This window comes from Ochlerotatus camptorhynchus, unplaced genomic scaffold (genome assembly GCF_037179485.1).
Source record: "Ochlerotatus camptorhynchus isolate MF236.1 unplaced genomic scaffold, CSIRO-AGI_Acam_v1.1 ptg000330l, whole genome shotgun sequence".
Lineage (NCBI taxonomy): Eukaryota > Metazoa > Arthropoda > Insecta > Diptera > Culicidae > Ochlerotatus > Ochlerotatus camptorhynchus.
This window is the reverse complement of record NW_027040818.1, coordinates 12677-40290: the sequence shown is the minus strand read 5'-3', so window position 1 is coordinate 40290 and position 27614 is coordinate 12677. Positions and strand designations below refer to the sequence as shown.

At 39.0% G+C, this 27614-nt stretch overlaps 1 protein-coding gene across 1 annotated transcript in view; it reads right to left on the bottom strand.

Annotated features, from left to right (window-relative positions):
- Positions 1-24147, bottom strand: part of LOC135708526 (uncharacterized) — a 30630-nt gene extending 6483 nt beyond the window's left edge. The window contains exons 1-8 of the mRNA XM_065230634.1: positions 24042-24147; positions 21868-22013; positions 21712-21802; positions 21443-21625; positions 21224-21385; positions 21039-21156; positions 20855-20973; positions 20571-20667 (exon numbers count right to left, since the gene is read on the bottom strand). Coding sequence (XP_065086706.1) covers positions 20571-20667; positions 20855-20973; positions 21039-21156; positions 21224-21385; positions 21443-21625; positions 21712-21802; positions 21868-22013; positions 24042-24056 — 931 coding nt within the window. The 5' untranslated portion in view covers positions 24057-24147. The remainder of the gene's footprint in view (positions 1-20570; positions 20668-20854; positions 20974-21038; positions 21157-21223; positions 21386-21442; positions 21626-21711; positions 21803-21867; positions 22014-24041) is intronic.
- Between the last annotated feature and the right edge of the window lie 3467 nt (positions 24148-27614).

Here is a 27614-nt window from a genome sequence, read left to right as displayed (position 1 = left end):
GACAAGTGGCACGCATACCGTATGCGTTTGTTTATATCATCAGAACGTTAAACTTATTTTTAAAACACTACAAAGCAGACAATCACTCCCAGATGGTGTTGATTCCTATCACGATTTGTTAAAAAAAATAATTTGTCAAAATCCAAGTGAACAATGCTGGCTGCAGTGTTGCAATAATTGTTCATAAACGCAAATTTTGGCCACAGAACTAATGACTATTCTTAGTAACGGACATGTTGAATCAATACAATTCAAACAATGGCGTCAAGTAGAGAGATGCATTATGGACTTAGTTGAAATGGACACACAGGAATTTATTGATACTTTTTTAGAAAAATTATTCAATTTATTGCCGCATAACTTTATAGCTGAGCAACAGGCAAATTACATGAAACACGTCAAAAGCAATTTGAAAGCTACAGAATGCATCATAATCTGTGATTTTTCGGAGAATTATTCTTTCGTTGTGCAGGATGCAGTTCAAGGCTTTCATTGGGCGAACGCCAAATGTACTATTCACCCTTGTGCTATTTATTTTAAAGACGAAGAATCTAACGATTTGAAATTTACTAGTTTTATTGCAATTGCTGATTTCACTAAACATAATCATGTCGCAGTTCGTTTAGTTCTTACGCATTGTCTAGCGTTCATAAAATGTAAATTGCCAAGCTTACAACAGATTTACTTTTTCTCAGATGGATCAGGAAGCCATATAAAAATAAGATGACCGCTTTTAATTTATGCAACATGCAAAAAGATTTTGGCATTGCTGCCGAGTGGAATTTTTTCGCAACTTGTCATGGAAAGGGCCCTTGTGATGCTTTGGGAGGAGTATTAAAACGAAACGCTGCGAAAGCGAGTTTGCAAGGCCACCATATAACAACGGCCCAAGAACTTTACTCATGGGCTATTTCTAAGCCAGATTCAAAAATACACTATCAGTTTTTTTCGGAATCCGATTACAATAAAATGGAAAGAAAATTGAAAAACCGTTATATACATGTGAACCAAATTTCGGGGACACAGTCTTCCATAGTTTTAAGCCTCAAAACGAAAAGTATATTATTGTCAAACGGTATTCATTTTCAACGGAAGAAAAATGTGTGAAATTGTAATTAAAGAAAATAAATGCTTCATGTTTTACTTATTTTTCTTCGACCTCGTCATTATTTGTAGCATTTAAGTACTTCTCCCAGAATTTTGATACCAAAATTAATAATGTCAAACTGGGGCCTGTTTTAAAGCCACGAAGACTTCAATGGGGGAGGGGAGTCCAGCCACAGTATACGCTCGGTAAAAATATTTTAAAATTTTAGTAAAGTATACGAGGGGGGAGGTAGGATCTGCAATGTTTAAAAATTGGTCTACGTGGTTTATGGACAGCCTCCAGGCTGAACTGAATGTTGCACCCAGCTTGTAAGTTACTCATAGATTTCATTAGTCACAGCTGCTGTGACTCGATGGAGACGCATTGTGAACTACCTTGCGTCTTCATCGTTTACATGCACGTGTGGTGCATATATAGCGGAACAATAATTTTTTATTTAAAAAAAATTGTATCTCCAAAACTGCTTCTCCGACATCGCTAATTTTTTGAAATGTTATGTAAAATTAAATGATCTTTCAATTAAAAATACTAAAATAAGAAGTTGTTGAAGACCCTCGCAGTGAAAATCAAGAAAAAGTATTTGTAACATATTTTTTTCCTATAAAATCAAATATCTCTGAGTGTTTCATAATTTTTCTTAAAACAACATTAAAACATATTTCATTTGAAGGGTCAATCGTAAAAATCGGTCAAGAGGTTCAGAAGTTATAAATTTTTGAAAAAAGACATTTTTGAAAAAAAATGATTTTTTGGACCACCCTAACACGGAAATGGTCACCCAATGGCGCAATAAAAAAATACGAGTCTAATATTTTTTGATAAGAAAGAGCTATACCAATTTTCATGAAATTCTGAGACCCACTATAACTTTTTTCTATGGAATTGCTGTTATAATGTATTTACAAGGCATACGATTACAACATGGATGCTTAGTTGTATAAGAGACTGTAGACTGTATCCACCTTTATTCAGGAATACTGTAAAGCAATGCAATGAAATCTAATAATGGAGGTAGAAAACATGTATTAGACCAGACGTCTAACAAAGTATGTTATTAAATCAATTGAAAACAGTCGAATTAAAGCGTCAATGTATGTGCAAATTACACTTATTCAGTTTGTTATTAGATCAAACTACTGGCGTAGAATTGAGAAGACAGTCAACGTTTATACAGCTTTTAATAAGAAAATTAATGAGATCAGAGCAAACAGAGGAATAAATGTGCATCTATCGAGCTCAATGAGCTTTTTTCAGCACATAATTCAACAACTCGATTTATTCAGTATTGTACACTGTAATACAGCATTTATTCTATATATATATGCTTATTTGTGACTCTGAATTGTTTGTTGGGCAGCTCGTGCGTTGTTGGCCGATTTGAAGTGCGTAAGATAGAGATAGAGATTAAAGAGTGAGAAGCCAGTTGTCTCCTCTTCCAAGAACCCCTGCATGCAAATTTTCACGCCGATCGGTTCAGTAGTCTCCGTGTCTATAAGGGTTAGACAGACAGACAGAAATTCATTTATATATATATAAACATCCACATAAGTCACTTACCTAAGCAGGAGCGAAATTCCCCTTTCGGGCACCAAAATCTAACAAAGCAAAAAGGATGTACACTGGAGTCGCTTTTTACGCGGTTATTTTTACACGGTTTTTTTACGCGGTTTTTTTTTACGTGGATTTCGGAATTTACATGGTTTTTTTTTTACGCAAATTTCGGAATTTACGCGGTTTTTTTTACGCGGATTTTGGTTTTTTACGCGGATTTCAGAATTTACGCTATTTACCGTTATACACTAGAGTCTGGTTTTTTTTTGCACGGTTTTTTTTTACGTGGTTTTTGGATTTACGCGTTTTTTTACGCGGATTCCGTAATTTACGCGGTTTTTGTTTTACGCGGGACGTATCACCCGCGTAAAAAGCGACTCCAGTGTATATAAATACTGAGGGAAATGCCTGCAATTGCCTGAAATAATGCTGACTACGATTTCTTGCGTCAGCTTTCAACTAGACCAATCTACATTGATCGATTCTCTTCATCGACTCTCTCTATCGGCTCCAAAAAATGTTCAGCTGTTCTTATTATCCAATACGCCTAATAATACTTTCTTTTAACAGACTTCGTAGAAAAATTTGCCCGAAATATGAATGCAAATATGAAATACCTTTAATAATCAATCAACATAAAGCACCTAAATTACTAGTGAGTATGTTGTCATGACAGCTTGGGGACCCTGTATCTAGTCCATGCCATCCCTATTGTCTTAATGTGGCCCTGGTTATGTAGAAAAAAATCGTGACCCACCTCAAATCATAGCATGTGACATTGTATGTTCTGGCGAAAGATAGCGTGCTCCAAAGCTCTTAGGCCGAAGGCAATAATCGCACTCACAACAACCGTTGCACGAAATTGAAAAATCGATCTCCCTTCCCAGTCCCCAAACCTAGCGAGGGCGTTCCGTCCGCTAGGTGATTTGGTGGACGTAAATAATAATAATAATATCTACTTTTTCATTGGTCCTTTTCCAGTGCGGTTATGATTTGGGAAGCCTGGTATGGTTCCGCTCGGTATATGTACTCACCGAGTAAGCAAATCGTAGTGGGAAGTTCATGCTCATTTAGTTACTTCCTAGCCGAGCCGTACTTCCTGTGGTAGCGAACCATTACACAACCGTGAAGTTACGAATAGCTTTACTTATTGCCCAGCGTTTAGTGCTGCGCTGACCTACCCACTATGGGGCAGTAAATTCTCATCAAAACCGCAGCGCAGAGCTATTATCATACCAACACTGCTCCCCGTAGGTCGGTGAGGTGGCAACTGGCAGCTCATCGAAGCAATGTTGGCCGGTTACCCGGTTATGTATATGAACTGTGGTGTTGGATTTTAATAATTAATTGCACCACCACCAGCTGGTGCGAGTTGTTCTCATCTTGTTGTTCCAAGTAACGATATTCAAGGTAGTCAACAAATTCGCGCTGAAAATTTGCCGCTATGAATTTCAATCATTTAATTGTCTGCCAAGGATACCACAGCCTCTTTCTCGAATAGATACGTTGTTGTTGGATTGTCGTTTATGTCGAACGATGTGTTTTTGGGTATCCTTCAACCAAAACTTTGTGTACCCGTGACCGGCATAGGATATGAGCTCGTCGTAATTAATCTTTGCCTAGTAGCTCTAAGAAGGCGACAGACCACGTCGCGATGAGGGACTAAAAACTTTGAAGAAGCTGGTTTTTGAAGGTAGTTATGTCAATATGTGGTTGAATTTCTTCTTATAGGTTAATATGGTAATTAATGGCACGTAGATGATGACTACATACACACTTATACTTCTTCGCATTTCAAGCTTATTGCTTATAGCATGTTAGCTTATTACGTGCTCTCCATTTAGTGTTCTATATACACTTCCATAGTTATTAATTGAGAGTTAAGTCGAGAAATTTTCCAACCGGAAAAATTCCTAGACCGGACCGGGAATCGAACCCACTTTACTTTATAGCTGCGCCTTGTAACAGACTGAGCTTAGGGAGGCCCTAACGTGGTCTGAGCTAAGGGAGTTGAGTGCATTTCCGTTGCATATTCTACTGCTGCTGGTTTGAATGACAAGCAAAGTAATATATAAGAAGCGCCAATGTTACATCACAATTTATATCACAGTGACGTCGGTCAGTGACTGCCAGATCATAAACTCTGAAACTGTTCCTTCCCTGGATCATTCAAATAGCATCCCAATCTCGTTTCCCACAGTAGCTCCCACCGCAAAACCACAGCAAACAATTCTTTCATGCGTCGTTTTATTGACTATTAAAAATCCATTAATATAACATGGTTTTGCCCGTAAAGATTCTCTTAGCCAGGAAGCATAAACACACCCACGCTCAAGCTTTCCTCTAGCTTTTGAAATGCTTTCAATTGCCAGTAAAAAAAGAAACAACCGACCGAAGCATTCTTCAAAAGTTCCACAACGCCCCATCAATGTGAGATTTTTTTACGGTCAATTGCTTCTCCTCATCCGTTTATGGACCGATTCTGGCGAAAATGTTGCTGGAGGCTACTCGTTATGAATTCGGATCGAATGAAATACTTCAAACTGGTTCTTGTTGGACACAGTTTGATGGTTATTACTACATCAATGTCAAAGCAACGGAATTTTGATGAACCATGAACCATGTTAATAATTAATCAATTGAATTGCATACGATAGCGAAAAGTACATCAACATAGATTCCAAAATCGATGTATCCGGCAGAAGTGGTCGCGGGAATGGGTTTCCGCTGTATTATGCCGCCTGTGATTTATATTGTGCATATGGTCGATCGATGATGAGGGCGATAAGCTAAACAGCGGATGTCATGAAAATTTCAGTCATTTCGCTCCAGGGAATAAATGTTGCCATGTGGCAAGTGCAAGTGTTGAATTTATTTCATCCGAGGCAAGCAAATGAATATGTTATAGGAATTAATAATATCCAGAGAGCAACAACATTCCACAAAACAGGGCTGAAGTCCCTTCGGAAAATTCGACAACACAAAATTTTAGTGATTATTTCGATCAACTGGTGAGTCTGAGAAACATTAGCTTTATGGACCAAAACAACTAAAAATTCTACTCTCTAATGTGCGCTGTGCTCAATCAGATACCAGAAAAAGCAATAAACTCCAGAACAGCATCATTTGTCTCACCTATGGATGTAAAGTTTACTACGAAAAAACCGGCCAAATCCCCAGCACTAGCTGCCACTGATTTATTGTCTATTTTAAGCCAACTTAGCTCTTATTGAAAAGTTTCGATTCCGTGCAGGTCGTTCCGTTGCCCACGTATTCATTGTACTGCGAGCACACGGGGGACTCTGCAACAACCCACAGGTGTTGTGAAAAACCAATAAAAGCCGCCTTTGAATAATATATAGCCCGGTGCCCAACCCAACCCAACACAATCCATTTGTACCACACAGCACAGTCCTTGGCCAGCACACGCTTCTTTCAATTCGAACCGAACAAAAAGTAGAACTCTAACCGTTTGCGAAAGTTACTCCCAACCCTCGGGTTCCTTTCTTCATCCTAGAGCTACCTACCATCGAAGAGCATTGCAAACGCCAGAATCCAGAGCCAATCGGGAAAGCATGTTTCTCCTTTGTGGCATATTCAACATGCAATTCACATTCGCAAGGTTCTGTGATTGGTTTCGGTTAAATCCACGGCGAAACAGCTGCTGGAACAAGCTTGATCGGCTTGCCATTGCGAATCTTGTTGCACAAGTTCTAGTAGGTACTTACATCTACCGACTGGTTGCATTCGGAGAGGAATAGTGTACAACTCTAGTAGGTAGCAGGTATCAAGCAGCTTTGAGCATGTTAAAATATGTTCAAAGGAACAAGTTGTTGCTTGATTTGTATGTTTAACGAGTTTACTTCAATACCAAGCCGGTTATTTCTACGGTCAATTTTGTGTTGGTACATAAACTGGTTTTAGGACAAAATGTAGAAAGACAAAAGGTCGAATTACATCTTTGGAGACAAAAGGTCGAATGGGGTCGAATTAAATTAAAAGGGAAAATGGTCGAATTGGACAAACGGTTGAAAGGTTAGAAAATTATGTCACTTTCAGAAGATCAAAAAAATTAAATAATAGTAGGTCAGAAAGACAATATGCTGAGTAAACCAAGTAAATCAAACTAAGTAAACTTTTACTCAAACTTAAAATAATTGGAATGCTCGAAAGTTATTTTTGACTCTTGGAAGTTAACTCCTTCTCCTTAAGGTGAAAGTGGATCGGTTCAGAATGACACACTCCATAGATTTTTACAAAAAAACACAACGCTCAATCGAAAAAAAATCTTGCTCGCAATTTTTTTTTTTTCTTTATTAGAGTGACTTTTAGCCACCGTGCAAAATTAAAGAACCTGTAACATGCATTATTTCAAATCAAACCAATTTTTTTGTAACGCAACCACCACACTTATAAATTTTCGTCGACTTCTATCATTTTTACCGAAACCTGAACAGCTAAACTTTTCGGTAATTTTTTTTTTCAATTCAATTGCTTTTCAGTTACTTTGAAACTAATTCTCCGGTAAAATGACAAGATTTGATCACTTAAACAAGTTTGAACGTGTTTTGGAAATATTTTTAAATTCAATGGACTTTAAAATTAAGATCAAAGTTTTTCCGAACGTTCCACTGTTCTGATTTCAGTAAAAAAATTACCGAACACGAAAACAAAATCTTAATGTGGCAAGCATTAGATTTCGTTTTCCTTAGCAATCAACTGGTTTTTGCACGTAACGGGTGTTCAATAAAAAATGAGAATGATTTCAGTGCCGTCCAGCGCTCTTGTGAGAGCATTGCGGCTAAGGGGCCGTTCATAAACTACGTAGACAGTTTAAGGGGAGGGGGGTTTACAATTATCCACGGCCCATACAAATTTTAAAAAATTTGTAAGGGCAGTTGTCTACCCCGGAGGGGGGGGGTAAAAAATCCCAAAAACTGTCTACGTAGTTTATGGACAGCCCCTAAGTTGCGTCGTACGACTGACCAGGGCCCCTTCTCCAATATTCATTGACATTTTTTTGAAGAATAAACATTATGTTTTTAATAAAAAATACTGAATTTGTTGAAAAAAAAAATTTTACTAGCTATATGACTGAAAAAATTCTCATTTTTTATTGAACACCCGTTATCTGTGCGTAAGTAGTCTTCAGGTGGAAGAACAATATGATTTGGAACGCTCGCACAAAACAGAGGAGCGAAAAAAAAACATGGATGAATAAGCAAGAAAAACCATCAACACCGAGAGCATGATCAAGCTCGCGTGTGACGTTTTTCGTTCGCAATAATTAATGAATATTGTAAGATATACCTTTTAGGTCGATTTTTTCTTTTAATGCTACTACTTTTGTATCACTTTCACTTTCACTAATTCATTTTCATTCTTTTGTTTCATTATCACTTTTAAAACTTGTAAACTTGCCTAAAAGGTATACAATTGTTCTACTAAAATACTCATCAATCAATTTACATTATAAGATATCTTTTGGTATTTCTATTCGAGGATTCGAGTATTCCAGGATATTCTGTGAAAGTTTCAGCCTATTTGATGGAGGTTTTCTGATATATCTGGATATTTTTAAAGATAATTTGGTAAATTGAAATATTTTAGAAATCACCCACCTTTGTCATTGCTAAACGAAATATTTTTTAAACCAAATTGATCCTCAATTTCCACAAGATGTTTCAGAAGTATTTGAGGATATTAATTATTTCAATAGTACAATTATCACAACTATACAACAGTATGGTATTAAGAAATATCGAACATTTCATCAAAGATCTACCATTTTGAAAATAATCCACCATCTTTTAAGAAATAAATCTTCAAATTGAAATTGTCATTTCAATAGTGGAATTTTCAAAACTATACGACCATATTACACTTAGGATGATGGACTTTTTATGAAGACCCGACATTTTGAAACCACCAGTTTGAAATTCATCCTCTATCTTGAAATAGTAATTGTGATATCAATATTGAAATCATTAAAATATTTATAACTATACTATGATATTGGAAGATCGACTTTATAGCTAAAATTCCCAAGACAACAGAGCCAATAAAAGTTTCAATTAGATTAACAGAACATACTTGCATTGCTTTTCAATGACGACCGATGACTGTTTCATTGATAGATGATTTTTTTAGAAATATGAATCCTCAGTAGACGTGTTTTTTTATCGAAGGCAAGTGTCACTCGAGCCATCCAAAATGGAAGATGTGGAAAGGGCTACAATCCCTCGAGTTTGTGTGGTAAGACCGCATTTTGAAAGCAATTGTCTACCATCTGCAAGGCGAGTTCTTCTGGTATTTTATCATTCCATCGTAATGAACAGAAATCTGTACCCCAGAGAGTTGCTCAGAAAATAACAGCAATTTATTGTATAACGAACATTTTGGATACTTGCCTTTGAAAAAAAAAACACGTCTACTGAGGATTCATATATCTAATTTTTTTTTTTTTTTTTTTTTTTGTGATTTTTAGCCGTAGGCTAGTTCATCACATAAAACATATATCTAAAAATCTATCAATGAAACAGTCATCGGTCGTCATTTTGAAAAGCAATGCAACTATGTTCTGTAAATCTAATTTAAACTTTTGTCTGTCTGTTGTCTGTTGTCTTGTGAATTTTAGCTATAACGGCCTCTTTAATAAAATCACTTTGAATAGTCAACCCAAGGGGTGGTCACTCTACACACTTATTTTCCGCCAACATTTTTGTCAGTGTGCGTGAAGTGTGCCATGTCAACGGACTGATTTGTTTTGTTTGTGAATAATTGTATGTTTGGCAACCCGGTATTTTGACAGTTCAAATGTTTTTTTTGTATATCAAACCGTACGAGCTGTCGAAGCCAATGGTCACGTCAACGCCAGATCAACAGAATGGGCAGCCCATCAAGAATACTGCTGCGCAGCACTCTGATCGGCTCAGTTCCGTCTCCCGTATGTCGCAGTGCGATGAAGATTTGATCCACGGAGAATACAGCAAACATTACACGCTGGTAAGGAACATTGGGAATGCACTCATTGAACATTCTGCATCGATCACCATTTCCATATAAAGCTGATTGACTTCGGATCGGCGACGCTCGTACAGGAAGGGCAACTTTTTTCTACCTTCTACACGGTAAAAAAAACATCATGTTCATGTAAGCTGATTTGCTACTGAATTTACACTACTTGCCAAATATTGCAATGCGATGTGCAAAACACTTGGATGAAATCATACTGAAGAACGATGGAATCAACAAATCACTTCATTGTAGATTGTATTGCAGATCGTTGTTGATGTGCTGTGCTTTGAACTCGAAATGTCAACCTTATACCCCGGTCACATTGCAGCGTATATCACGTGATATACGCTGTCGTGCAATGAGCACTTATACATCTAGTTTTCACTGGAAATCCTATGTATGAGTGCTCATTGCAAGGCAGTCTTCATTTCATTTCATTTCCTTTATTTAACGTCGGTCTCTTTTCCGCAATGTAGTGCCAATCACCGACGGACATCGATTGCCATCCATTGACGGCAATCGAATGTGCAGGAAGGCAGCTTCCACACCTGCGTAGGATATCGCACCCATTCTCATGACACATGGGGCGGGACCAACGGCTTTACGACGTGACCAGAGATTTTTATGCCTCAGAAAAATCCCACCGACCTCGGCTGGGATTGAACCCAGACCCATTGGGGTGAGAAAGCAGTCACGTTTACTACTACACCACCTGCGCCGGCTATTGCAAGATTCCTTGGGTATAAAATAAATATATAGATTTGTTCATTCTGCAAGCCTTGTTATATGTTATTCAGAATATGACCGTAACATATTACTACCCAGATCACATGTTTCCAAGTGATATTGAACATCATCGCAAGGTTTTTAGTAGAAGCAAGACGTGAAATTTAACAATAAATTTTATAAGTTTGACAATGTTTTGTTATCGAACTTCTCTGAATAATAAACTATTATTGAATATAGCAACAATTTCATATTACTCACGCTCTAGAACGCAAATTATTTCGGGTGGACATGGAGAATTATCGCTTCTCTCGCTTGACTTCATTTGTTGCTGACTTGCCATCTTTGCGAGTAATATTTGTCATGTGCGTTTTTGACATTTGCTTCCAAAAGCAAAACTAATCAAATTCAATCGATGAAAGCAGTTATGCCAAATCAAGTGATAATAATTTTGATTTAAAGGTGTTATCACTTTGTTTCAAAACGCAAATAACTTGAAAATCAATGTACTGCAGTCCGGAAGTGTTGGTAGGCAAACGCTACCCCTACCCTGAACCGGAAATGTGGGCTCTATGTGTGACACTGTACGTGTTGTTGTTCTTCGAGAACCCATTCGTGGACATTGAGGAAATCCGTTGACAAGAATCCCAACTGTAGGCGGAATGGATGACGCAGGAAATCAATTGATCAAAGATCAATTTTCCCAAAATCGTCCCCTGCTAACCATACGAAAAAAAACCGTAGAAATGCTACGTAGATGCAAATATCTGCTCCAGCCAGACGGGACTGTCCACGTCTCCGCACAGCCTTTCGATATTGGATGATTTCGATGGTGAAGATGAGGATGATCATGTCCAATGTCGAATAAGCCAGAAAATTTATTTAAAAAATGATTTACTGCTATTTAATTAATATGTTTTTGGATTCATTAATAATGATTTTTATTCGGGACTGAGATTAAAATGTTTAGTGGCGGAGTAGCAGTCATTCTTTTTTATCAATCCTGAACTAGTCCACGTTGAGCGTTAAATGCTTCCTAGTGATTCGGCCGTGTTCCAGATAGCGTATCAATGTTCACGTATCAATGAGGCAATGTTGAGAGTGTTTTTGCTTCAAAATCAGTGAAACATCTGGAAGTCAATACAACAGTGCATGAACTGGCCAATTCCGTGGCAGTATCTGCACTCCTGCGTTGGCTTCCAAATATTCATATTGAATCCACCCAGTCGTCGTAGTGATGTCGGCATCCTCCGTTGCTCCGGTTGCGGACCATAGCAGTAAGGGTGAGTTGGAGCCTCCGGCGAAATTATTTGTTGCGGACACCGAAAATTGTTTGTGTCAACATTCAAATTTTGACACATCCTCACTGCGCATGCGCAGAAATAATGCAGTTATGCCAGTTACTTAAGAGATCACAAAAAATATGTACCATGCGTGCCGAATGAGTGAGCCATGGTGTGCTCTACTGTGTTTTGGCACACTGTGCTGAGTGACCTACCCCTTGAGTCAACCTCTAGTAACACATTAAGTTGGTAGATAACTCATTAAGCTACACTATGAAAGTTGTTACAGTAGTTTTCATAGTTTCAGTATCGAAATACAAATATTATAAGCCGTAAATTACCTAAAAAATATAAAATTAACTTGAAGCACCTCTAAACCATCACGGATTTTGCTGAAAATTTGCACCGAAGTTCAAATTAACATGACGAACAGTAACCACGGTTGACCCGGTGCATCCCAAACATTTATGTTAAAATGAACAGGTCTAGTATGTATGTGATAAATTGTCTAGTATCTGTGTTGGTGGAAGCGTGGGTCAGAAATAATTAAAACAATCACTAACGAGAGAGAGAGATACAACACCCTGCTCCTTCTCCCGTTCTTATTTTTGGATTGATTATCCCATAGTTGAATAGTCCTTTAATAAATGTATAATAGTGTCTCATTAAACATTACTTCACGTGAGAATCAAGCGTATATAAACCTTTATACCATCGCTGTTTAAGAAAGCAAGAATGTCTAATAAACGCCAACCTGAGTATTTAGATCTCCGATAACGATTTTGACGTCATGGTATGGGCAGCTGTCGTATACTCGTTCCAGCTGCACGTAAAAGCATCTTTATCATCATTGTCACTTCCTAGGTGATGGCTATGCACATTTATTATGCTAACATTGAAGAAAAGGCCTTTGATCCTCAACTTACACATTCTGTTGTCGATTGGCGACCACCAGTCTTGTAAGCGGTCACCGTAGTTGACGCATTTACTATGATAATCGACTGCCTTTGCTTCCGACACTTGCAAAACAAGCTATCAAATTAGAGTACCAAACTAAAATGTCATATGACAGGCTCTGTCATAGGAAACTGTCGTGAATGTATGTATTTTAGTTTTTCTCATAATAAGAGCTGCTGATGTTGGGCTTGTGTGAATTCTGAATATAGCAAGCAACGATGTCCTAGTAAAGGGTTATACGGTCAAAATTTGGTCAATATCAACTTGACGTATTTCTTTCAATTTTGCATTTAAAAAACCTGAACACCCCTCATTTTGAAGGTGTGTGTGTGTAGAATGTTGCTCCTATTTTGATTTTGGAATTCACTCTTCAGTTGTCAAAATGCCGTCCAAGCAAGAAGAGCAGCGTATCAAAATTTTGCTCGCGCATCGCGAAAATCCGAGCTACTCGCACGCAAAGTTGGCAAAATCGCTAAAAGTTGCCAAATCAATCGTTACAAATGTAATTAAAGTGTTTGGGGAACATTTGTCGACAGCCAGGAAGTCTGGATCGGGGGGAAATCGAAAACCGGAAGCCGCTGAGACGACAAAGAGAGTTGCCGGTAGTTTCAAGCGAAACCCTAACCTCTCTCTCCGAGATGCCGCAAATAAGCTGGGTGTATCGTCTACAACCGTGCATCGAGCCAAAAAACGAGCCGGACTATCGACTTACAAGAAGGTAGTGACTCCAAATCGCGATGATAAACAAAATACGACGGCCAAAGCGCGATCCCGGAGGCTGTACACGACGATGCTGACGAAGTTTGACTGCGTGGTAATGGACGACGAAACCTACGTCAAAGCCGACTACAAGCAGCTTCCGGGACAGGAGTTTTATACGGCAAAAGGAAGGGGAATTAGAACAAAATCAGACATGTCATATGATAGTTGTTAGATAATTTTCTTTTTTCTCGAATGTTGTTCCACCGTTTGTGTTGTGTGAGAGAGACGACGGTAGAGCATGAGTATACGAATACAAAAAGACTGTCGCGCACGACAAAGCAAGTGTAGTAAAAAAAAGTCGACTGTTTCAACCCCTGGCCACCACCCAATCACGTGCTTTTGCATTTCACCCATCACGCTAAAAGCTCATGTGCTACAATGCTACAATGTCGAACTTGCGGACCCTCAATAAATTGGAAAGAATGCGGTTACTTCCCAAGAAATTGATAGACTTACAGGTCCATGCTCCGAGTTTCCAATCACTAGTCCGTATTCGTTGTCTGGGTCTACACCGATTGTTCCGGTCCGTATTTACATTGTTTGCTTCCTGCGCCGGAGGACCATCGTGCACAGCTCTGTTTAGAGTCCCAAGCTGGAACTAGGACGGTCATCAGCCGCCTCTAACATGGAGAATAGACACTTGGTTAGCATACGACCAAGGTCCTACCGGGGTTGGTTATCCGATCTTTCCTATGGTTACCACCCGTACCCCATCATGCACCGCAGGGAGGTTGGGATAGGAGTTACTGGACAATAGGCTAAGTACCACATTGGGGTCTATTTTATACTTGTAGATACGCGGGGTATCAATGGTACGCATTGTCCAGCCATTTATCAGGTCATTAATAATAATAACTATACCAAATTTGAAGGAATTTAGTAACAATCTGGAACTGCGAAATTAAATTTGTATGGGAAAATATATGAAGCACGGAACAAAACTATTCCTTTGCTTGCACAAAAATTCAGATTAGTAACTGATAAGGTCATTCGATTGTCTATTGCTTCCAGTGGATCATATTTCAAAGCAGAATTATTACAGTTCTTTGTTCCATACTAAAATCATCTTATAAGTAATGGAATGACTTATCCCCATGTGCACGTGCTGAAATTGGTATCGATAGTAGTGCAATGGTATTTTTCCGTCGCATAAAAAGATAACGGCCACAGACTCATTCGCCAATTCACAACTTTTCCTTTATTGCCCTGCTGTTCATTGTCCCAATTTTACGACTTCTTCCAATGGATGAATGGATGAATGGATGGCATGCGGTACGGTTACATTTGAGTGAAGAAGATTCTGTTCTTTTTTACTACCCATCGAATCTCATCCCCCCCGGGGGAGCACAAGCACAATCAAACAAAGGGAACTTCAATTTTAAAGCTGGTCCCCAACCCATACTGTCGTTGTTGGCACGTTCCTGAGAAAAAGAAACTATCCCATTCATGCGCTCCGTTTCCGTTTCGTCTATGAATGACAGCAGAACACGGCCAACGAGTGTCTCGGGATGTGTCCTCGATTGATACATGCACATATAGCACCTCATCATCGGTTCCAGTCGTAAAGTTACGACGAGCGAAAGTGTGTCAATTGATTTTATATCCTCTGCTTGGAAAAGTAACCACCAGCTCGACGTTGAAACTATAAGTTCTATCAGAACTTGTTTGAGTATAGTTGTCATCGCTTGATATGTGCGTTCCTAGACCATGTCGTTTGTTTCGTAAACATGAAATTAAGATAAGTACCACTAGATAGCACACTATGGCGGTCATAACAATAAAGCTGTTGTGATGGATACGACATTCTGATAAAGTCTAACAATTGAAAAAGTAACTCACAGTAGGCCGCCTCCGAGAGTGGTCCGAAAAAAACAGAATGTGACCAACGATGGGAACATTTACTTCGTTATCTTATTTGAAGCGACGAATAGAAAACCGAAAAGGAAGCAACCCCTCTAAATGGACGAAGCGGAAAAGCGGCGGCGGTGGTGGCTGTGGGTATATCAAATGATGATGTTAATTTTCCAAATTAGGTTTTCCTGATGCTCAACGCACGGTTACGCCCCGGCGAGATTGCTCGGCTGTGACCGACAAAGGATAGCTGTTTGGACGTGACCTTTCCTTCCTCATCATCGCCTACATCAACGGGACGGGTCTTCTTGTTCTCACCGTATTCCCTAATGAATTGTGGCATAACTCCGAATCTAGTGCGAACTGATTTCATTGTTCAACCTTGTTAAATAATGACGCCGATAACAACGACAATGGGTTCTCTTGATAGGTGGTTTTCGGTCTAAGTGAAATTAGAAGAAATGGAGTACCTTGTCTTTGTCTGTTATAATTCATACATAAGTCTTCACCACCAATATGTGACATTACTTAGGTTGTTTTGCTATAATGATTTTTTTTTTTCAAAGCTACAATCACTCGTAAATTAATAAGGAGGAAGATGTTTTTGAAAATAGTTCATTTTACAAAATGGCACGAGCTATTTAACTCGACAGAACTGATGATATAATGTTGATGAGGAAGATGGCTCCACCTCTTACCCCTACAAGGGTTTGAGGAGGGCGCCTTATCTTTAAGATAATTAAATATGACATTTTAACCAGGTAGCTAAAAGCTAAAATATTCATAAGCGTTCCCAGCTATCAAGTTCAGTTCATGAATAATCAACAAATCATTCTAATACACTAACAACCCCGCAATCTGACGCTGCTCGTTTGGGACGGCTACCGTGTAGCTGATGAAAATAGTGATTATTGATCCTGTAATTTTAAAAGATTGTTTGTGACATTAAATTCTGAATGATGATATTACCACTAAGCTATATCAGTAAGTATAGGGCGATAGTAAGAGAAAAAGGTGATGACTACTTTACATCTAAGATCTGGAATATGTTGCGAAAAGGCCGTGAGTGGTCGGAATAACCATGTTTGCTCTTAGTTCTTTTAATTATTCGAAAATCTATTATCTTAACTCCTTCTGTATTTGAATTGGTTGCCCTGAAATGGACCGTTGTTGTTTTTTCCTGGTGCCCTTCGCAAGGGTTGTTGGAGTTGGAGGGTACGGAACGAATAGGTACTAATCGCTGTTGTCTTTTGGCGCTCCTTTTATTTTCGCGCTGTTTGTTGATATTGCTGTTGTATTTGCTTCAGTGGATGGAGAAATAACACGAAATGCATAAACATGCTACCAATTGACGTCTGCGGGAAGGTTTAGAGCTGGATGATACACGCAAGTTTATGCTCTTACGGAGACTCAATGACCCAAAGCTGATAGTGATTTTCCGAACACTGCTATTGGCACTAATTGATGATTCTTTGCAGTTATTTCTCTCCATGGTTCAAACATATTTATATTTTGTGAACCTGTTTTACACACCATCTAGAGATCCCAAAAGAAATTCTATAGCGTAGAAATAGAGTGGCCCTGAAAAAGGTCATTTGGGATCCAAGAGATTTACATGCTGGTACTTTCGGGATGGCGTGCTTACACCATTGCACAGCGATTGAATCAATGTTATAATCAGCCTAACGCCTGCACTGGAACGTCCGAAAGATGGTCAAGCTTCTCAGAGAGCCTTCGATGTCCGCGTTCTTCAGGGTCCTACTAAATTTGTGGTGACCATCTCCGTCACAAATAAAACTGCAATTTTAAATCGAAGCGAACAAACTAGTGTACTTGGGTATCTCCAGAGACACCGTGCTCAGATGGATTTCCTGGCAGCAGCATTACGCAGGTGATCATTGTAGTCAAACTCAGCTGTGTAACGTTCGAAGGATGTCGTTGCCGAATGCTTCTCATTCCGATGTCCACGTCCACTGTCTGGGTCTTTCAAATAAGTTGTAACGACTGTCCTCACAGCTAATGGAATTGCAAATGATTACGTTCACTGAATTACAGTCTGTTTTATATTTGCAGAATAGCTAATTAGGTCCTTTTGGAGCATTTTTCGTCTGAGCGTTCCTAGTTGCAAGTATATGGCAGCATTCACATCAGACCAAGACGTGCTCCGGCCAGCATTGAATTGGATTGTTGTGAAAGAACAACTAGCGCTACTTGGCTCTTTCACACCAGTGCAAGTCGATACCAACCGGATGACGGCCATACTGTCATATTGTATATTGCGGGAAACCTTTCCTCCGGTCGATGCGGATGCATTCATCGTCGTCTTCGTATTGGTGCGATACGTGCTGTTCCTTTATCATACGTCGTGTCCGACGCTTATCCGTCCATTGCTCGAAAGCAAATGACGAAGAAAACCATTTTTTTTTTGCCATTTAAATGATCTTTATTTCTTGTGATTGTGTGGTTTACATGTAAGAATTTTTTAAGTGACACAGATGCGTCTTTTCAACTTTAGTACATTTGAGATTTTAATTATTATTTACAGTTCCTAGTCCTATCAGGCCTATTTTAAAGTATGACCACCTTGGTGGGATTGGTTTGATTTGAATTGGAAAAAGGAGACTACTTAAAATTACTATTTACAACTACAACTAACCTACAACTACTATGTACACCTAACCTACTATATACAAATTGCTTATCAAAGCATGTTCTGATAAATTACATTTTTGTGCAAATTTAGTCTTAATTTCGTTAATTTTGGAATCTATTTTGGCAATGCCTGCCTCTTCATGTAAATTTGTTATTCTAGTGTCGAAAGGACGATCAAGGACCATCCTCAGCACTCTATTCTGAGCGACCTGAATTTTGTTCCTGTGAGTCTTTGCACATGATTCCCACACCGGAGCTGCGTAGAGGATCGCAGGTGCTATGATTTGTTTGTAGACGGCCAGTTTGTTCACCCTTGAGAGGCGGGATCTGCGGCAAATCAGCGGATACAGACACCTAACCAAGGCAGAACACTTGACTACTGTTTTCTCTACATGCTAACGGAAGAGGAGCTTTTCATCAAACAACATCCCGAGATAGGTTACTTCGGCAGACCACTCAACCCTTGTGCCATCCATGATTACAGTACAAGATGGAGCCGGTTTCAGTTTGGGCGATTGCCGATGGAGGAACATGATCGCTTGTGTTTAGGAGGGATTGATTTTAATTTTCCACGTGGTGGCATTATCAGCAAAGGCGTTAAGGCATCGTTGAAGTTTGTTCGTTATTTCGCGAGGCATCCTTCCTTTGACGGCTATTGCGGTATCATCTGCGAACAGGAAGAACACGCAACCGTCACCGAGGGGAGGAATGTCGGAAGTATAAATGCTGTAAAGCAAGGGGCCCAGCAAACTGCCTTGCGGGACTCCTGCTGGGATGGAAAACGTGTCTGAAAGACAACCATTCAACGATACCTTAAACGACCTTTGCTGAAGGTAGTTACGGGTGATTTTAACCAGATGTAATGGGAAGTTGAAGTTAGAAAGCTTGTACACAAGTCCGTCATGCCAAACATTGTCAAACGCCTTTTCAACGTCTAACAAGACCATGGCTGTGGACTTGGATACAGCTTTGTTACTTCGGATGTTATTCATCACCCGTACTAGCTGGTGATTGGTAGAGTGCCCCTTTCTGAATACAAACTGTTCCGGAAGGAGAATGTTATTTTCCTCCACAAACTTGAGCAAACGATTGAGAATGAGTTTCTCGAACAATTTGCTCAGCGCTGAAAGGAGGCTGATTGGTCTGTAGGTTGAAGACAATGTGGGATCCTTACCGGGTTTGCGGATTGGTATGATTTTTGCTACTTTCCAGAGTAGCAAGGAGCATGCTGAGTCTCTTCAAGATCAAGTTGAATATACCGTCAAACCCGGGAGCCTTCATGTTCTTGGTGCATTTCAGCGCTGAGCAAATCTGTTGTACTGTAATCATATCCGCCGGAGGCACGACACAAGGGGAGGCATCTAGGTTTTGAACGCATTGCGCAACCTGATCTTCGAGCGGACTTTGGATATTCGGGCCAAGCAAATGCGATGAAGCGACATGCTCGCCGATCGCATTTGCTTTCTCCTGTGGGGTGATTAAAAGCCGATCGTCATCATTTTCGACTTTGAGAGGTGGAATGGGTTTGGGATGAGTTTTCAGGACCTTGGCTACCTTCCAGAATGGTCTGGAGCGGTCGTCCAGATTCTGGACAACACGCCCGAAACTTTCATTTAGGAGTGAGTCCATTCTGGAAGAAATCTGTCTGTTCAGATCAGCCATTTCACGTTTTTTGCCCAGATCTCCAGTCCTCTGAAACTGGCGTCTACGAACATTTCTCAGGCGAATTAAGAGTTGGGTGTGGGAATCAATGGCAATAAACTTACTCCTCACAGGAACTCGTCGGACGCATGCCTCGTCAGCCACGGTTATGGCTTGGTGGAGTCCCTCCAACGCTCGGTCGATGTCCTCCACGGAGTCAAGCGGCAGGTTGTCGATGATGTGCCTGTCTACCACGCGTCCAAACTGGGCCCAGTTTACGCGATGATAGTCCTTGCGCAAGCTTGGAGCAGGAGCTACACACTTAGATTTTTTTGCCGAACCCGGCAAAAAAGACTGCCGAGAATCCAACAGCCGAGCTCTCGGCAAACATCTCGGTAAACCATTTGATTGCCGTGAGATCGGCAGAACAAAATTTGTCCCAGCTGTCATAATTTGCCGATTTCTTTGGTAAAATATTTTACTGCTTTTCGGCAAAAATGTTTACTGCAATTCGGTAGTTTTTTTTTGCGGTTTCTCGGTATTTTTTATGTTTTTCTCTCTATTATTTGTAATTTTGGTATTCAATGAAAAGAAATATAATAAAACTTAACCATTGTTTCTATTTATTCAAACGTATTTTTGTTTACAATCGTATTCTTCTGTGACAATAAATCATTTCTCTGACTAACACGCTAGATTTTTACTCTACATTTTGATTTCACAAAAAGGTAATCGACCATACTCCTTTATCTCTAAATAATTGCGATTTTTTCTATCAACAAAAACTTGTAGGAAATTTGCTGAGATACTGATTAATTCTACTGGACCAACTGATTTTTACCCTAGAGAACGCACAAATTTTTCCCCAGTAGTTCCGATTTTACTGACAGCGAAGACAGCCGCCTTGAAGAAAAGAAAGAACTGCTTGTCGCTGGGCACGCAATCTACGGCAAACACGTCGAAACTTTGACACAGCTTTCCAAACGCAGAAATAATGTTGCATCCGATAGGTATATTCATACCCTTCCATGCGATGTAACACTGTTCGCCACTGTCCAACAAGTCACCGCGCACAATCAAAGTAGGAGTGATGGGGTGGATGAGAATTGCGTCGTGTACCTGTGTACCATAATTAAAAATGTTAAAAACAGTAAATTCTTATAAGATTGTTTTAGTAACTTATAAGCTAGTATGGCATTGATGTGGCTTCTACCAACAAAATATTATGTAACATATAAATATTATAATTTTAACATATTGTTCTTTTTAATTGACATTTCTCTTTTTATAAAATTGAACAACTTACGCTAACCCAATCGATAATTCCTTTAAGCGGATTCTCCTTCGCTGACTCCTCATCACGCAAGCGCTTTGAGCCTCGTGTTGGATTTTTGGCACGGATTATTGCCAATGCACGTACAAAATCTAAACAAACCACAACACATGCAAATCTAGTAGATGAATTATTAATGAATGAATGTTATACGAACCATTACTTATCTCTCTGAATAGGTGGCGATGTCCTTGCAAAACTTTTTCCTGCCAATGCTTCCAATTATCGGTGAAGTCCACCGTGTTTTTCTTCATTTTCTTGAAGTCGTAATCAATCTGGATAGGAAAAATATGGTTGAAAATTCATTTAGAGAGTTTGTACAGAGCATTAAACATTGAATACCAGCTCGCCATCAAACGCCGAGGCAACAGGAAATTCTTCCAGAAACGAAAAAACATCTTTATTCGCACGATACTGGCAGCGGTAGTCAAATGTTGAATCCCATAAATATGCAATCCGAGTTTTATTGTCCTCGGTCGGAACGACAAATTTCAATTCCTCGATCTGGTAAATAAAACAAATTATAAAATACACCAATAACATATAATTAATATAACCTACCAAAGTTATCAGTTCGATCTCACCTAGTGGCTGATGCTCGCTTGATTCACACGTTTCCTCTTTCGGTGCCGATTTTCTGTTGATAACTCTTTGGCCAGATTGTTTAGCGAGGTATTCCAAATGATAATGGATTTTTCCTGCGTGTCGTCCTGGCCCCCGACCATCGACATAAAACCATAAGGCCTAAACATATAATAATGGAGAATTTGTGTAGTTAATATCCTGTTAGAGGAATCACTCCTTGTTTTTGGTACAGGTTAAATTCGTACTTGAGGAATATCGGAAACTTTTGATGCCAACATCGGATACGACTGCACTAGAGATTTGGCCAAAAGGTTTTTGTGGAATGTGGTAGCACGGCTGAAATACAAAAGTAGAATATGAAAAAGGATTCAAACTTATTTTCGAACTATTTCAAAACCTACACTCCGTAAATCGATGTTAGGAAATCACATAGCAGGTGGGTTATCTTTTTAATCATCTTGTCATCAAGATTGCGGTTTTCCTTCAAAGCTTCCATCAACTCCTGACCTTTATTAGTTTTTGATAGAACGGTATCGATGTTGATCTCCTGGCAAAATTCAGAACATTATTTACATAATATTAACATACCTCTGCCCTGTTAATATTGAGTATACTCCAGGGTTTATCAACACAATTTAGCAATATTGTCATTGTTTAACACAAGTAGAAATATGAGAGCTGCATTTGATCAAAATATTATTCCATAGAAATAAATAAAAAAAAACGTGCCGAATAATAGATTAGGTCTTAAATAACATTGACAGATTCTCTTCGTCGATTTTCTGTTTGCATCTCCATGGCCATGTATATTTCAAGCTATTTTTATTAACACTGTTCGATACAAGAGAAAGTCGATTAAGAGAATCGATCAATGGTATGGACCTAATGCATTGTTCGGCTTGAATTACAACTAACAGCACACGGCCAATGAGACTAGCTCAGTAACTGAGCCGAATTAAACTCAAAATTACAAAAAGTGTCACTGTCGAATTGACTATAGAGATTGCTGACGTTTATTGCACGCACACTACGTCACGTATACGTATACGCAAAATGTTTTCATCGGGAAAAAAAACTTCATGGCGGAAAATTTTCCCGATGAAAACAAATCACTGACACAATCACACTTTAGCAATCTCTATTATAGCCGATGTCTTCAACTCCGCTTAAATCTTAAACCAGGGTTACCCATATAATTAAACCTGGTTTAATGCTTAAGCGGAGGTGAAGAAATCGGCCGTATAAGAGAATCGATCAATGCAAACAGGAATTCTGGATCAACAATAGAAAAGGGCCCATCAGCATTTATAAACAAACCGTTCCAAAGCCCATTCCTCACAAATCGAAGGCCGCCCACACAAACCAACACCATCATCTTGTAAGTAGAAGTTTCCGATGATAGTGTTGGTTTGCGTGGGTGGCCTTCACTTTGTGAGTAAAGGGCTTTGGAACGGTTTGTTTACAAATGCTGATGGGCCCTTTTCTATTGTTGATCTAGAATTAATGAAACCTCGCGTCACTTTTCAAATAGGCCAATCTACATTGATCGATTTTCTTCATCGACTTTTTCTTTCGTTAATAACTTGACTTCATTGATATTTTAAACTAATTTTTCAACATAGCATGTTAAAAGAAAGTATTTTTAAGTATATTGGAGGATAAGAACAGCCGAACATGTTTTTGAAGCTAAGTTATTAACGAAAGAGAGAGTCGGTAAAGATAATCAATCAATGTAGATTGGTATTTTTGAAAGGTGGACGTGAGATTTCATTAGCTCTGTCTGCATTGATCGATTTTCATCGTAAATTCGTCAGTGTCACTTTTTGTTATTTTGAGTTGAATTCGACTCAGTTACTGAATTCAAGCTGAACATTGCATTAGGTCCAAAGTAACATTGACAGATTCTCTTCGTTGACTTTCTCTTTGTAGCCTTACGGCCATGTAAAGACATTCCCAGGTATTTTAACACACAGATCGACAAAAGAAGCTTTTATCTAGCATCTAATACGACAAACACAACAAGAAACGGTTATATGCTCAAGTTATTAACGAAAGAAAAAGTCGACGAAGAGAATCGATCAATGTTACTTAGGACCTAATGCAATGTTCAGCTTGAATTACTCTCATTGGCCGTCTGCACGGTAAGGAAAAAGTTCCCAAAAGTATGTTCTTTTCACTCATCTGGGCACTATAAATAAGTAAACCGGATTCAAGTTCAACTATAGTTTTGATATACTTGTGTGCAATTCGTTCGAATTTTCCACTAGCTTTCTACCCAAAAGTAAGTTAGTAGTACCCAAAGTAGGTGACTATGATTATACTCAACGTTGGGTTCCCACACTTTATTACCCCTGTTGATATTATAGATTCAGCTCAATGTGATGTTTACATGGTGCATGGAGCTGTCATATTTCTACCTGTTGATTAATTTTTTTTTTTTCCTTTGCTTGTGTCAAAGACTTGGCTAAGACGTCCCGGGCTAAGACCGGGTTCGGTCCATCTCGCCCTGCTGTTGATTAATGTTGCTGGTGTGTGTCAAACGGAGTGCATTATCAGCTGTTTTTTTGCAACTTACATGCTCCAACGTCATTCCTTCATACGGATTTATCTGGCTCGAGCGGCTAGCGAGGTGGATCGATTCTTCGCTTGCTTGTTGTTCTGCTGCACCGATTTCCTCTGTTTCTTCTGCTGTTTCAAGGTATTCCTCTTCAATTATCTGCTGGCTCGAGGTTAAGTGCATTTGTATTCTCAGTATTGTTTTTATTATTCTAGTTTTTAATTTCAGCCGGGTGAAGTCGGTGTCATCTAGCGACATAAATAGTGCAAGGCTGGTGATTTCTTCATCATCTGAAAGTGAATTATAGGTAATAATATTCCTGTAATGAATAATAACACAGTGTTTACACTAATTCTTTCAGTTATCTCGGCGGTAGAAGCGCCTAGAAATGTACTTATTTTTACTGTTGTACGGCATCCAAAAGGTGAAGGTGGAGTGGTTATGAATTTCATCAGTATTGACAAATTGCTCCCTTTCATTAATTTCAACTTCGTAAGCTTGAAAGAATTCACTGTAGTCTGTCGTATTGCATTCCTGCACCAAAAAATTAATTTTGTTGTCGACTACAACTATTTCTTTAATTACGACGAATAGAGGAAACAGATCCATGCTAGGTTTTTTACAAGCAACTGCTAAATTAGGTCGAAATTCTATCCCATTGATTGTAACGCTTTTTGGGACAAACACGGGTTCATCGTTTCCTTGCAAAAAATGTCTGCTTTTGCTGTTTTTAGGTAGCATTAGGATTCCGGTCTTGTATACAATTTTGTCAGTAAATGGATTATCAAGTAAATTGATAACCATATTAAAGCTCTGTCGTTTGGCCAAACTTTTGCAAATGTTCTTGAAGTTTCGGCATGTGGCTGATTGGTTTTTAAACGACTTATTTTTCTGCTCAAAAGTAAAGCAACTGAACTGTTTCATATTGCCACTTTGCTTGATACAATGCACATAATGCTCCAAGTGATGACTTTTATTAATCCGTTTGTTGAAATTTGTATAGAACAATTGTTGGTAAAGTCTGACATGCTCTTCAAGTTCAGTTAATAGATGATCAGAGATTATTGGAGACATGAGGATTCGCGTAATATTAATCAAATGGCCAATCATCAATATATACTGGCAATCACTAGGGATTTTGTGTCCGAACAAGAATGGAAATGCTCTAAGCAACAGAAGGTTTTGTGTTGCAGTTTGCTTCATTTTGTAAGCACTTGGCTTTTTCAGCATTTCTTCTGTAAAATTAGCAGAGGGTTTGTTCTTCCTGTCGACATATCCGTACGCAAAACTGTTGATACGGTAGTTGATATACAAAACGTCTATTTCAACATTTTTGTCCTTCGTGTAAGTACTTAGTACCAATTGCACTGTTAACGGTACAATGCCTTCAGCAACATCATGCATGACATCCAATGCAAAATTTTCAGTGATATGGAAGTTTTCTAATTCATTTAGAATACAACCACCAGCTTTGAGACCACATTCTGATAGAGAGATTTGTCCTTCTTCTAACAACTTCATCTGACTTTCATACCATTGTCTTGTTCGTAGTGGAAATTCTCTATGAGGGTCTTCTTTATAGAGCGGGCGCGAAATAGTGCAAATTCTGCAAAACAAGTTAGCTCCCGGTCCAAGTAAATTGAATACTTCATGTGCAGCAAGTGTATCACCACAGAATACCGACAGAACTGCTCTGATAACGTACTTATCGGATCCATAGTACACTGTTACGCCTTGTTCTAACTTTTTAAGATCAGAAACCAACGGTTGCATTATTTTATTGTATCCGTGGTGCTTTGCGTCCAGCGTAGTGCAGAAAATAACAGGAAATATACTTCGTGGAGAACTGTTGTACTTATCCGGAAAGTTTTGGATTTTAAAATCGATACACGATACTTTGTTTATGCCTGCTCGGGAACTTAATGCATTTCCAAGCTCTACATCATCCTGGTATAAGGATAATCTTATGGCATCAGGGTACTTCATGAAATAATCCCTGTTTTTGTATGTTTCTCCTGAGCAAAAGGAGCTATACTCTTTAATACTAGTCGTACTCCAAGACTGAGATGGATAATGATGTTCAGTTTCTTTCAGCAATCTTCGATTATCTGGGTTTCTAAGAATTAACTTCAATGTATCGATAATAGGTATGTAAGAGAACGTTTCGTTTACGCGTATTACTTTATGATGTCCATAGACGTGACGAACATCCTCACGATACGAAAGCATTTTTTCTTCTGGTTTGGGTACAGTAATGGCCATTTCCTCCAAATATTGTGCTTGCTTGTTTCGAGTAGACACATTTGCGAATAAATCAGGAAGGTGAAATACGTTAAGAAAATTCATCACACCGTCAGAATTAGTATCAATATTAATACTTTTTAAATACAGCCTTGTTTCTTGCTGCAGGTGTTGCGTTGTCAGTAAGATTAAGTTTTCGCAGAGCTTTATAGTTTCTTCGACCTTCGTTTGAGGCAAAGAGACGTCTGTCATAAGTCGACAAATTCCTAGTGAGGCTACTTTAATTATTGCTTCCACTGATATTTCACAAGGATTCATTTGATCCGGCACGTTCATTTGTTCCAACTGAGGTTCAGAAAACTCAAGAGAAGTTGGAAAACCTAACCTCATTTTTTTTGGTGATGCACAAGGGTCGTCAATACACGGAATGTTTGACGGTTGTTTACTCAATTTAAGCGGATGTGAATAAAGAATGTGTCGCTTCAACGAAGTAAAGTGGGAATAGCTCAGTTTGCATTTTGAAAATGTGCAGTTATATAGAATAACATCAGCACGAAAATGGTTTTGCTTTAAATGGTAGTTGACATGACGTTGTAAGGCGTCAACATAACCTGGAACCTGCTGCTTACAAAAGAAGCAAACAATACAGTTTTTCGGTCTAGAATTAGTCTAAAAAGAAATAAACAAATTTATTACTTACGTAGGGTTTGAAGTACTCGACTTTTTACACTAACTTCCTCCGCATCCAGCTGACGATGTACTTCCTCCATTTTAACGTTTTCAGCAGCTTCCACACAATATAACACACGCGTGCACTTATCAACAGTTCGTTTCGTTCTGACAGGTATTTCCCGTATTCTCGGCAATTTGAAAACATGGAATATGGCCGTTTCTGATTTGACAAGTATTTTAAGTACTTTCGGCAAAATGAAATGAATATGCCGTAGAGTTCGGTAATTAGTTTTTAAGACTTCGGTAGTTTGACACTTTGCCAACTAGATCAGTGATAACCTCTGACGAGTCTTGGTAAATGATTGACTTTACCGAAATTTCGCTGAAAAAAAACTTAAAATTTCGGCGAATCATGTATCTTCAACGAAATTTCGGCATATTTCCAGTTTACGGTACGGCTACGGCAATACATTTCACCGAGGACAGATTTTGGTTTTAAGTGTGTACGTTGTATCCCAGTTCAGCCACCACCGGTTGATGGTCGGAGCTGAGTTCGTCTAAGGCTACCGGCTTGGACAAGCCGGTATTTGAAAGAAACAGGTATAGCGTTGATTGGTTGCCTGCCGGTGAGATGAATGTTGGATCGTCCGAGTACCAAACGGAGTACAGCCCATGCTG